General features: G+C 40.3%; 1 protein-coding gene across 8 annotated transcripts in view; it reads left to right on the top strand.

Annotated features, from left to right (window-relative positions):
- MEGF11 (multiple EGF like domains 11) overlaps positions 1-13,302 on the top strand; it is a 298,071-nt gene that overhangs the window by 198,415 nt on the left and 86,354 nt on the right. For all 8 annotated transcript variants that reach the window (XM_072148689.1, XM_072148690.1, XM_072148691.1 and 5 more), the window contains 2 exons: positions 9,526-9,738; positions 12,038-12,212. In XM_072148689.1, coding sequence (XP_072004790.1) covers positions 9,526-9,738; positions 12,038-12,212 — 388 coding nt within the window. The remainder of the gene's footprint in view (positions 1-9,525; positions 9,739-12,037; positions 12,213-13,302) is intronic.

Here is a 13,302-nt window from a genome sequence, read left to right as displayed (position 1 = left end):
GAATCTGTAGTCTGTGGATGGTGGATACCCACTAATTTGTTGTTTAGAACCCATTCTAGTCATATCAATATTTATAACCAGGAAAACCCCTTAACCCCTTAAGGACGCAGCCATTTTGTAGCTTAAGGCTCAGCCCGATTTTTTGGATTCTGACCTGCGTCGCTTTATATGGTTATAACTTTTGAACACTGTTACTTATCAAAGCGATTCTGAGATTGTTTTTTTCCCCCACATGTTGTACTTCATTTTAGTGGTAAATTTTGGCTGATAAGTTTTGCGTTTACTTACAAAAAAAAAGCAAATATGATAAATTTTTTGAAAAATTTGCCATTTTCGAAATTCAAAATCATTGCGTTTTCAAGCAGATAGATTTACCACCTAAATAAGTTGCTGAATAACATTTCCCATTTGTCTACTTTACATTTTCATAATTTCTGAAATGTCTGGATAATTTATTTTGATGTCACGCGGCTTACAAAAAGAATATCGCTTTTCCGAATTTTCAGAATTGACTATTTTGGGGATAAATACAGTTTTGAATGAAATTTTACATATTTAGCATCAAAACCCCCTATATAACCAACCCATTTTCAAATCTGCACCCCTCAAGCTATCAGAAACAGCTTTTACGAAGATTGTTAACCCCTTGAGATCTTCATAGTAATTGAATCAAAATGGAGGTGAAATTTAGAATGGTCAAATTGTTCCCTTATACGTTCATTTAGCACTAAAATTTACACATTTCCAAAATATAAAAAGAGAAAACCCATAATACAATTTGTTCTACAATTTCTCCTGAGTACAAAGACCCCCCACATGTGGCCATTACTTGTGTTATGGGGGCACAGCGAGACGCAGAAGGGAAGGAGAGCCCTGCAGCTGCCAGGATTTTAGTTTCCTCATTGGCCCCTTTTGAAGGCTATAAAATTTTTGCTTTTTCGTTATTTGGGCCATGTGATGCCATTTTTTTTGCGGGACGAGATGCTTTTTCCATTGTTACCATTTTGGGGTTGGTATCACCTATTGTTGAAAATTTAGGAACTTTTTTTGAGGGCAGGAGTAGAAAAGCATCAATTCTGTACTGGATTTTTTACTTCTTTTTTTTTTGGTGTTCACCGTATAGACTAATAATCATGTTATCTTTATTCTATGGGTCGATACGATTACGGGGATACCAGACATGAATATATTTTCTTACGTTTTACTAAAACAAACAAAACCCTAATGTGGGGAAAAATCTATCATTTATGTATTGCCGTCTTCCAAGTGGCATAACATTGTTACTTTTTTGGCTACGGAGCTGGTTGATGGCTTGTTTTTTTGCGGGACATGTTGTACTTTGCACCAGTATCATGTCTGAGTACATATGGTTTTTTGATCACATTTTATAGCATTTTTTGTGGGATTGAATAGCTAAAAATCATAATTTTTGGAAGGTTTATAGCAGTTTTTTTTTACGGCGTTTATCGTGGGGGTTCAATAATGATTTACTTGTATTCTACGGGTTGTTACGGACGCGGTGATACTATATATGTGGGGTTTTTGTTATGATTTAGACTTTTTTGGGGTTATATGTCTCTTTATATGTTATGGGGCTTATGGGCATTTTTATTGATTTATTACTTTATTTTTTATTGAATAACATTTTTTTTTTAACTTTTTCACTTTTTCCACCATGGGAAATGACCAAGCAATCATCTGATTGCTTGTTCATGATAATACTCTGCAATAATCATGTATTGCAGAGTATTATCAGTGTCAGTCTATGCACTTGCATAGGCTGGCACTATGCCAGTAAGATGACGTCACAGACGCCATCTTACTGGCAGTGCCTGCAGGTAACTCTGGGGTCCAGATCGGACCCCAGAGTTACTATAGCAACGATCGGCGCCCCCCGAAAACGGTTCGGGGGGGCCGATCGTGGGGGAAAGACACCCCAGAGACATGTTAGATGCCGCGGTCGTGCTGACCGCGGCATTTAACGGGTTACACACCGCCACGGAGCGTGAAGGGGTTAAGGATCTGGCCAAATAAACACCTTAAACCCTTTTAATAATAATTCTTTATTTATATATAGCGCACACATATTACGCAGCGCTGCACAGAGCATGTCATATTGGTCCCTGTACCCATGGGGCTCACAATCTAAACAACCTAACAGTATGTTTTGAAATGTGGGAGTAAACCGGAGGACACCCACACAAACACGGAGAGAACATACAAACTCTTTGCAGATGACCCTGGGTGGGATTCAAACCCAGGACCCCAGCGCTGCAAGGCAGAAGTGCTTCCCACTCAGCCATTCATACTTTTTATATGCCTTAAACTTTTTCTTTGTTTTACTGTGTTTCTCATGGCTACAAGTGTAACTCTATACTGTTTTAAGTATTTTTAGCACTTTAGAAAGTAGTGCTAAGACCCTGTACTAAAGCATACATTCTGAAATTATCTTATAGCTTCAGCTACAACTATAGGATATTCACAGCACAACACCAATATTCCTTTAGGGTACATCCACATGTTCAGTTTTTCAGATGCAGTTTTTGAAGTCAAAAGCAGGTGTGGATCATAATGGGTGAGGACTTATCATTAAAGGGGTATTCCAGGAATCAGCATAATTCATATACAAATGGGCACGCAAAATATAAGCTTATATGTAATTAGTTGTTATTTAAAATTTTGCTCCCCTTAGCAGAAAATGCTGATGGCATACACTGTAATGAAGAATTAAAATGCTACTGGCCCTTCAATCAGTCCGTTAATTTCCTCCGCGCGGTCCGTTGCAGGACAGAAGATGGCTGCTGGTCACATGTCCACATCACATGTCCTGTACCTGCCTGGGCAGGGTCATGTGATCACCACTAAGTTTGGCTGTAGTCGGTTGGTTGCAGTGCATCCAGTGTGGACAGTATTGTGGTGATGGCAGTTACACATCATTACTATGGTAACAGAGCAGGAAAACCTGTTATATCATCACTGGGAGCAGAGCATAAGTGGTAGGAGGAGTTACTGAGAACTAAAGGATCATGGAACTTGTAGTTTCCAGTGGCGGCCATCTTAGTGATAACTCCACCTACTTTAGAGAGGCCATAAACTTTGTAAATCATAAAATCAAACTATTTAAGCTCCGTTTTGTGACTAATGACATTGAGTATTGTTATATTCATTTAGTTATATCATCATGGATTTTTGTGTCAGACGTTCATATTCCCGGAATACCCCTTTAAGTGCTACTTGTCCTTTATTTTCACTGGTTTGGGCATCAAAAACTGCATCTGAAAAACTGAACGTGTGGACGCATTCTTAACCTGTTGTTGGTTTTCATGTGGCAACACTGCATGCATATAAGATTTAGGGCACATTCACACTCACATATGCCCACCCAGGATACAGCAGTGCTGCTCACCCCTTCCCTCTCCGTAGAAAACAGCACTGCACGGCCACTCTATCTACCATGCTCTATCTTTTCCTCATGTCCTGTCACCTTGCCGCCATTGCCGTATATGGGGGCAAACATAAGACAAATTTATGGCCGCATATACGCCCCCCAGACGGTTGTGTTAATGAATGAGGACTTATGAAAATTATAATGCAACTTTTACAAACTTTTTAGATTTCTTTACTGTAGCCAATATTAGTTGCTATAGTTTGCTATAGCAGAGATCTATAAAACCTTGAGGAATTGATACAATTATTTTGGAAAATTGGTTAGCTTTTCATTGCACAAACAATATCAATTATTTGCTTATAGTGGACGACTCCTTTAAGATGGCCAATTGGCATTTGTGCATATTTTGGAGCAGGTCCTATTCCTGCCCATGTTGGAAAGCCACAGCAGTATTATATATAAAATATAAATTTTATATCTTCATATTCTTTTACCTAGTATTTATCCCACTATTAAAATCCTGTATTATAAACATTGCTTATTAAAAATGATATTCGTAATCCCTAAGACATCTTACAATAATCCTTTCCGAATAGATAATATGTTTTAGTCCCACTTGAATTTGTTTTCTAATTTGTACTATTACAATTATCTGTTTAACCTTCTCCCCCAATACACCCGTTATAGACAATACTGATTTGATACACAGGATTGGCCATGCAGAAGGCAGACTGGTGGTGTCTCAGGACCGGTGGTGTCTCAGGACCGGTGGTGTCTCAGGATCGGTGGTGTCTCAGGACCAGTAGTGTCTCAGGACCGGTGGTGTCTCAGGACCGGTGGTGTCTCAGGACTGGTGGTTTCTCAGGACTGGTGGTTTCTCAGGACCAGTGGTGTCTCAGGACAGGTGGTGTCTCAGGATTGGGGCCTTCTTCACCAGGGCATTGGTCAGGTTTCTTTCTAAAACATGGCAGCTCCGGATTTCATCATTGGGAGGGATGCGAGGCCGTTACGGATGCGCATGCATGAGCCAAGCGCGGGGAAGGCATCTCCAACCTCCTGTGATTATCCGTTGTGTTCATTAATAGGGTGTTTGTATAAAATTCATTAGCAGCCTGAGCTGTTTGATCTCTAACTAAACAAGTTAGCAGAATTGCTTGTTTGTGAGGGAGTGATGGGGGGAAGCTAATTATGTAAAGGACATGAGTCGTCAATATTTAATTTCCACTTGCTGTATCCTTGTGGCTGATAAAGCCTTAACCATTTGTGTCCTGGCCGCCATATGGAGAGAAGCGTAGATCAAGACTGAACCATGATAACACCGCTGGCTCTAGGACACCGGTTTTTACAAGCACTTTGCATTTTTACATTACTGTCCAAATCTTGTCCAGACATTGACCTTTCTATGGCCACCTGCTTTTCCTGGATTCTTTATAGGCAGAATTATCCGTTATGAGTTTATTTTTACAGGATCCAGCTTTATTTTACAATCCAACTAGCACAAAATAAATCTCATATTTGGATACAGAACGCTTCAAAAATTCTACAGTCATAACCATATATCTGCGGCATGTATAGACATTGAATGGTTATAAGCGCGTAATAGATTTGCATCAGTTTTTCTCTCCATTAAACCCTGCAAATAGTGTAATTCTGGATATTTTATAGTATATTTCACAAGATATTGATCTCCTGTTTCCCCCTAGGGTGTACTAATCCTTTATTAATGTCACCGGCGGAGCAGGCAGCAGAGCAGAAAGTGTTAAGCGAGACTTGTCCTTGCTCCGGATAACAAGTGATTAGTATTCAGCCTGCGTTTCCTGGACCCCAGCCCATGCAGGGATATGCTCCCCTGGCCTCCAGAGAGGTCCCCTTCCCAGCATGTACTCTGCATGGAAGGATGACTGGATAGAGCAGTTCACTTTGTTCATAATACACCTGGAGAGAAAAAATCGGATGTGCTATAAATTACCATTAACAAGACGACCCTAAACGTGACATTTAGCTCTTAAGATGGTTTTATAAGACGTAGACGGAGATGTCCTTCTCCAAGACTTTCCGCAAAGAGTTAAGTCTTTCGTATATATAGCTTGTTTCTATAAAGCGAGCTTATTTTCCCCAGCGGTGTCAGATGCAGCCATTTCTGTGTATCTGTGCCAGATCTCAGCAGGTGTGGGCTGCGCTGGTCACACTCCCTGTACAGACTGAATGAGCCAGGCTGGCGCGCTAGGCACGGCGTACGCAGGAGGCGAGCAGTCTCTGCATCTGATCCCATGCACACAAAGACCTCATCAATAGCAGAAATTCACAGAAAGTTCTGTTTATAGAGAATAGGACTGGACCCCGGAGCTTGGTGTACATGAGTTTATATAAAAGCTCTTTAAAATAATAAAAAAATACTTGTGTTCATGTTGTGTCTTATACGCAGGAGATATTCTTCCTGTGGTTTGAATACATGGAAAAAAATTTTGTCACACTGTATGGAAAGAATTCAGTCATTGACTAATATTCCGTATTATCCACAAACTAAAAATACACAAACCATTGCCTGATGACTGCAGGCGGAGGCGGCCATATTAAGAGTTATGTTCATTAATTGATAAGAGTGGGGAAGGATTCGCACTGGTAAATCTTTCTCGGGACCGGCGCAAGCACTGGGCATACCTGGGCCGGGGGCCCAGAGCTCCTGGGGAGGCCCACATAAGGTATCCATGGGGGTGAGTGGGGCTGTATCTTAAGAATCCATAGTGTTTTAGGCGGTCTTGTAATAAATAACCATGAGGGGGCTGTTTGGTATGATAAACTAGACAAAACCCCCACTTACAACCAATGATCTTGTTGATTATTTCTCGCTCTCCACCTTCAAAAATCAAACTTCATAACTTTTTCATTTTTCCATTTACAGAGCAGTGTGAGGGATTATTTTTGTGCATTTGTGGATCGGTACGATCACAGTGATACCAAATGTATACATTTTCACAAATTGAAACAATGGGGCTTATTTACTAAGGGTCCCACGGTGCCTGGGACAGGCATTTAGAAGGGGAATGTGTCGCACCCGATCGGACTTTGGTGTATTGGCGCCGGATTTCATGCGTCAGAAATCAGGGGGCGTCCGTCGGACGATCCGACGGATTCGGACTGAGCGCGGGATTTAACATTTAAATTGTTTTGCAAGACAATGCACTTACATGCACCAGGAAGAAGAAGGTGAAGTCCGGCGGAATTGATCGGGAAAGCGACACATGCAGGAAACTGGGCGCACGCATAACCGTTTATTACCGCATAACCGTATATTTTGATAGGGCATTTTGGGACACGGCGATACCTAAAATGTTTGTGATTTTTTACTATTTATTTAGTTTTATATCAGTGCTAGGGAAAGGGGATGATTTGGATTTTTAGGAGTTTTTACATTTTTAATCATTTTTAATTATTATTTTTCAGACCATCTACGATTTTTTAACCCTTGATAGTCTTGTATTGCAGTATATGGCATTCTTGCACAGGATTCATTACAAAGCGCCACTGGCACATTTTAACGGATCTCCAGTAGCCATACGCCTTGGGTCTGATGAAGACATGAGGCTATCATGGCAACCGATCACCACTCCCCTATAACATCACGGGAAGGGGCGATTTCAGCAAAGATGGGGGCGCCCACACGCTGCCATCTTTTAAATACTCAAGGGGATAATACTCACAATCAATGCTAGCACCGATTGCAGGTATTAGTGGTGGTTGTCTGGTGCAATATGCAGCAAACCCCACCTCTGTATGACGAAGTCTCACCCAGTGAACCCTCTTCATACACCCTTTGTAGCTCGGTGCTGTATATGTGCGACACAGAGCGTGGAAAGGTTAATAAAGGGCAGGCCGGGTAGGGCACTTGTATTGTATTGTATTGTAAGCTAATGTGTAATACCAGCACTCACTGTAAATCATGCAACTCATGCATGAGGTTGGAGGAATTCTCCTTTTCTATCTGGAGGATACATCAGCTTCTTCCCGTCAGAACATGGCTCTAAAGATTTAGAAACACAAAAAAAGTTAGGTTCCTCAGTTAGGTTTATCATAATCTTCTCCACCTTCTTATGACAAATTTATTAGTGCTCTGGTGTTCCCCTAAAGATCACAATTATACCTCTACAGTGACAATAGGATCTGCCCCCAGTACCCAGTGTTGCCCCCAAGTAGTCAGTCTGCCCCCAAGTAGTCACAGCCTGCCCTATGCCCCAGTAGTCATTGCTGGCCCCAAGTAGTCACAGTGTGCCCCCAAGTAGTCAGTCTGCCCCAATGCCCCAGTAGAAAGTGCTGTCCCTAGTACCCGATAGAAATAAAAACTTACCTTGCTTCCGGCTGCTCCCCGAATCTTCTTCATAGCTGTGTCGCAGGTGACGAATGATGACATCAGCCTGCACTGGGTCAGTTACGGTCATAGGCCTTTGGCCCATTGCAGACTGACGTCATCACATGTTGCCTGCGCCAAGGCTGAAATCACACAAAAAAAATAGTCTTTCAAGTAGGTGAATCCTACTTGAGTCATGTATGATGGCCACCTGACTCCAAAGGATTTTAGTGGAAATGGACCGTTCTTTTTATTCTCCTCCATAGAGAACACATTTATGGGGAGTCATACGGCACCTTTATTATATAGTTTTTCTGATTTTGTGTATATGGCAGATTTCCATACAGTTCTATACATCCATATGGGGTTATTACTACAATATACAAGTAGATTAGTGCAATCCCCAATATACAGTAGTTGAACGGGACTATTGAATACATTCAGCAACACTCTTCTTAACAGGCCATATCTCTGAACCAGTCGACAATCGCGTACAAGTCATTCCATTGTATATCGACCATACATCAAGAGAAGTTAAATTAAGACTTTGCCGTACTTAAATGCCATTGAAACAAAAAAAAAAGTTAGATTTAATAGTTGACTTTAAATTTTATGGTGGAACATGGTGAGGCTTTAAAAGGTTTATTTCCCTTTATGGGAATAAACAAGGTTATTTGTATCAAGAGGATTGGTGATTGCTTTCCTACTTGATAGGAAGGAACTCATGTGGATACATAAATTACTAACTCTCCTTCCACTTGGTTTAAATATTGATTCAGATGTTCACACCATCTTATAAGTAATTGACGTTATGTATGGAGGCACATGCACACATGTTTTATTATCATCATTATGATCACCTTTTAATGTTGGTGCATGGTCATTAATTGTTGTTAAGTTGTGTGTGTTTTAATGATTTCTGTAGGCAATTGTGATAGACTTGTTGTACCGATAGAATTACACCCGATTAAGAAAGCATAGCCAAGCCAGGCATAAAATTAACCTGTCCATACACAACTCAATCATGTGTTTTGTCAGGATAATTGGGAAAAAAGAAATCATTGGAATTTATAGGATGTTTTCTCTTACAGTATGTTGATCCTATTAATAAGAACATTCCTAACTGAACACTTGTATCAAGGAAAAAACAACGCCAAGATTTTTTTTTTTTTAACTCGAGACCCTAAAATGTATCATTTCAGTTTTGAAGGTCAATACTAAAAGCTTCTGGTTGTTTGGTTTTTGACATTACATCCTATAAACAAGACAATATCATTTAGGACCTTGTCACCTATTGTTTGTTTTGCTGTTGTATGCTTTAGAGTTTTTACACTTTTGGGTTTTGTTTGATTACATGAAATTGGCATCTTTAGATATTCCTTGTGTCCATTGGATGTGAACCGAAAAACCAAGGACTAAATGTCCTCAAAACTTCTTGTTTTCACAGCAATACATTGGAAACATTAATTACTTTTTTTCACATTTGGAATTGTGTTATCCAAACAAATTTATAAAAAAAATCAATTCTCTCTCTGCCCTGTATAGTGACGTCAAACACTTTGTTTAAGCTACATTGTCACTGTAATAGCAGAGAACAAAGGTCAGCATTTTATAATTCTTTGTCCCCTTCCATTTGCTGGAATTTTTGTGACAAAGTGGTGACTATTTCTGCTCTGTTACCCTTGTCCTGACAAATTATCATCCTGTTATTTTATATTGTGTTCCAATACAGTGCTGGATTTATATGTAAAATATTGAGGGATATGAAGTTTTCAATTTCCATACTTTACAGGTGCCAGGAGGAATGCCCCGTTGGTACCTATGGTTACCAGTGTGCTGAAAGATGTGACTGCCAGAATGGAGCCAAGTGCTACCACATCAATGGTGCCTGTTTGTGTGAACCAGGCTTTAAAGGCATCCTCTGTGAGGAGCGTGTATGCGCCGAAGGACTGTATGGACTGAAATGTAACAAGAATTGCCCATGTAACCTGACCAATACCCGGGGGTATGTATGTTGTTATCTATTGCATTCAAATATCCTTGTGCTCAACAAACATCAGTAAGAAATAGAGAAATCTTGGTAAGAATTGAAATACTGAAATATTCTGGAAACAGTCTGCTGTGAAGATTGGATGCCATATTGGAAAACAAAAAAATAACCCTAGGACTGAGCCTCATGATGAAGACATGCATTGTAATTTAGACTATCCAAATTTTAATGCTTAGTACTAGAGTAATATGCACTACTCTGCTTTCAGAGGATCAGGCATGTTTAAAACCAATCCTTTTCTGTCCTCACATTTGGGAGACATGGCACAGCTCATACACATTGGAAAACTGTCCAGTCATGCCAAATTTTTCAGATTCCGCTACGTCAGTCGCTGCAATATTTACACTGACAAGCAAAAATGTAACAATATTTTGAGCTTTCGAATTTCAAGCTCCATATCATCCACTACAATTTGGAATGTGATGCTATCATCATTATAAATACAATCCTCTTGGTTTTCTCAAAACAAAATGTGACTTGCAACAATTTATCATATGTTTAGTTTTGCAGATTCTCAAAATGTTAGTACATTGTTACTATTTTGCTCCTGCTGGTAGAACAATCTGTAAATAATGTCATCCAGGTTATCGATAGCAGTCTGTCTGCCAAGAAAGTTGCAAAAAGGCATCATGTGAGCCCCATGATAAACGGAAGAATATGAGGCTGGCTGGTGGATTGAGAAATTGTAGGATCTGTCAAGTTTTGTGGAGGTTCTTCCTTTTAGTATAAAAAGGACTATATAGTGTTCTGGAAGGACAACAATTGTTGAGGCAAATAAATGGTTCAATGAGAATGAAGTATAATTGCTGAATTGCCCCCCACGGTCCTCAGACCTCAACCCTATCAAACACTTGTTGGAAGAGATGAAGAAATATGGGAACATATAAAGGAGACCTGGAATTTTGGTGAAGCCATAATTGTACGTGATTGAGAACCCAAAAGGAGTCAGGCAGTGTTGAAAGCCAAAGGTTCATTTACAAAATGCTAACAAAATTAAACTTTGGATTATTAGGATCAAAACAGTAACAAAGCCATTACATGACAGAAATCTGCAGAACTGAGCATATGCTAAATAGTTACAGGTCAGAATTATGTATGACATAGACAACATGAATGTCTATAAAATGATGGTATTCTCAGATGCAAACCTGTAGTTTATGGTGAGAAATGGAGCCTGAAAGTCAAAAGTTGTCTGTGGAGTATGCAGAGTGCGTCACATTCATCAAAACTGCCGCCAGGTCTTCATTATTCTTCATTATTGTTTTTTTTTGAGGCACTTTGTTCATGCTGCAGAATCGTGGCGCACATCAGTAATAAATGTGGCGCAAACCCCAACTAACCACTAACACACCCAACGCGACATAAACCCTTTATAAATACATGTGCAAGCAGTTTTCACATTATTTGCAGTGAAAAGTCAGACACAAAAAAACACTTTAATCAATGTGGGCCATTGTTTAACCGCACCATGACCTGGCCAGGCGGCCACACTGCAGAAATATAGGACATGACCTATCTTTTGCCGGATTGTGGCCACAGCTGCTCGGCGTTCCATGGAGGGCCGTGTGCATGTAGCCTAACAGTAAATTTACCATTGCAAGCATTGGACAGTGAACATACTGCCATGTAAAGCTATGTGATGTTGACCTTCTTCATCCAGACTGTGCATTGTCACCAGCCAAGTCTTCTCCGTCCAGGCAGCAACACAAATGTCTTCAGTCCTCGGCAGTGTAAACAGTTTGTATACAAAGTAATTCACAAATTACTCTAAAAGACTCTAATGAAAAATTATAATGGCGGACACGGATTTAAGCTGATTGGTAAATTGAATTAGCTGGTGATAGGGGATATTTATTTTCAGATTTCTGTGAACAACTTACAGTACTTGCTGGTTTGTCTGTTTTATACTTGTGGATTAAATTTTTATATTATTATTCTCCTGAAGTTCAATTTGTGTCTTCGCTCTAAACAGGACAAGTTAGGGGCCTCCAGATTTCCTTAATTTTCTTAGCGCTCAGCTCCAGTTTACCAAATAATCCCTCACTTTCTCTATACATTTAAATAATAGATTTTTTCCCCCCAAGGAGGTGGGTTACAGCAGATGAATGAACTGCAGGGTTACTGCGGGTGAATGAATTGCAGGGAGTAGGGTCCTAGCCTTGCCGGCCGCTGACACCACGATGTATTGTTTTAATTAGTTTTTCCGCACGCCCCACAGCTCTATGCTGACAAGTCTCTCTCTCTTCTCTCGCAGCTGCCACCCACTGTCTGGGGAGTGCACCTGCAAGGCAGGTTGGAGCGGCCTATACTGCGAAGAACCCTGCCGGCCTGGCTTTTACGGGGAAGGCTGCCAACAGCTATGTGCCTGTTACAATGGAGCTGACTGTGATGGGATGACAGGGCGATGCCTATGTGCTCCAGGATACACAGTAAGATGGATTCAAGGGTCACTTTATATTTGTTTGTCCCTTCCATACTCCTTGGCTATACCGGATAATTAAGGCACTTGCACAAATGAGATCACAGTTTTCTGTATCTTTACCTTACCATCCATTTTTCCCATATTACTAAATATATCAAACATAATGACAATTTTTATTTTAGGTATGAGAACATTGCATTTTCATTGTAGTCTATATATTGCAGCTATTCATAGCCATAGGAGCAGTGTTCTTGACTTTCCTCTAAAATATTTTATCTGAAATTTACAAATTTCCGCATTACTCAGTTTCCTTTTTTCTATTGTTTACGTCTATAGTATTTCTCCCTTGTATATTATGTCACATAAGAGACAATATTCGACGGATTTATTTGCCTTTGAGACGCTTTTCCATATTTTTTATCGCTGGCATATTTTCTTACATCTTTTTTTTTCCTGCAGGTTTCATTCAGGAGATAAGAGGTTTGATAATTAACCTATGCAGGCTTTGTAACTTTGTAATCCATGGGTCTCCTGGGGAGGGTTTAAATTGGTGAGATTGGGGCTTGAAATCTCTAATTATACACCCCTGATGGTAAACTTTGACAAATTTACCCCCAGCAGGGCACTATTCAGAAAGCTGCACTGCTGCGATATAGTAGACTGAAGACCATGCAGTGATATTGTAGCAGATCAGTTAAATCCAAAATGTCTTGGATTGAAACAGTTACATGCATGGAATCTAAAAGAAGTGGATATAGGAAGACGCCACTGCCTAGGTTGCCATATTGTTGTCTCTAGCGCGGTTTAGTTGAGTTTTAGATTGCAAGCTCTAGTATTTGTTTCACTCCTGCACTTTTAAAAAATAAATGAGCCTTCGGAGTCAGTGTTCCCCCCATGGCTGCGGTCTCATTAGTTCTTGTAAAGAGTCTGCCCCCCTCCTCCTAAATCTTAACAAGTCCGAAGTGCAGGACACTCATGTTTATTTGCTAAGCTCAGCTTCTGGCTCGGAAAATGCTGCCACTGCAGAAAAATATCCAGATCGGCCCACGGAGTTCAAATGCCACCGTGCTGCGAGAGTCTCCGGAGCAGGGACTGGC

Source organism: Engystomops pustulosus, chromosome 4 (genome assembly GCF_040894005.1).
Source record: "Engystomops pustulosus chromosome 4, aEngPut4.maternal, whole genome shotgun sequence".
Lineage (NCBI taxonomy): Eukaryota > Metazoa > Chordata > Amphibia > Anura > Leptodactylidae > Engystomops > Engystomops pustulosus.
Note: the sequence above shows the minus strand (reverse complement) of the source record. Positions and strands in the feature narration are given on the sequence as shown.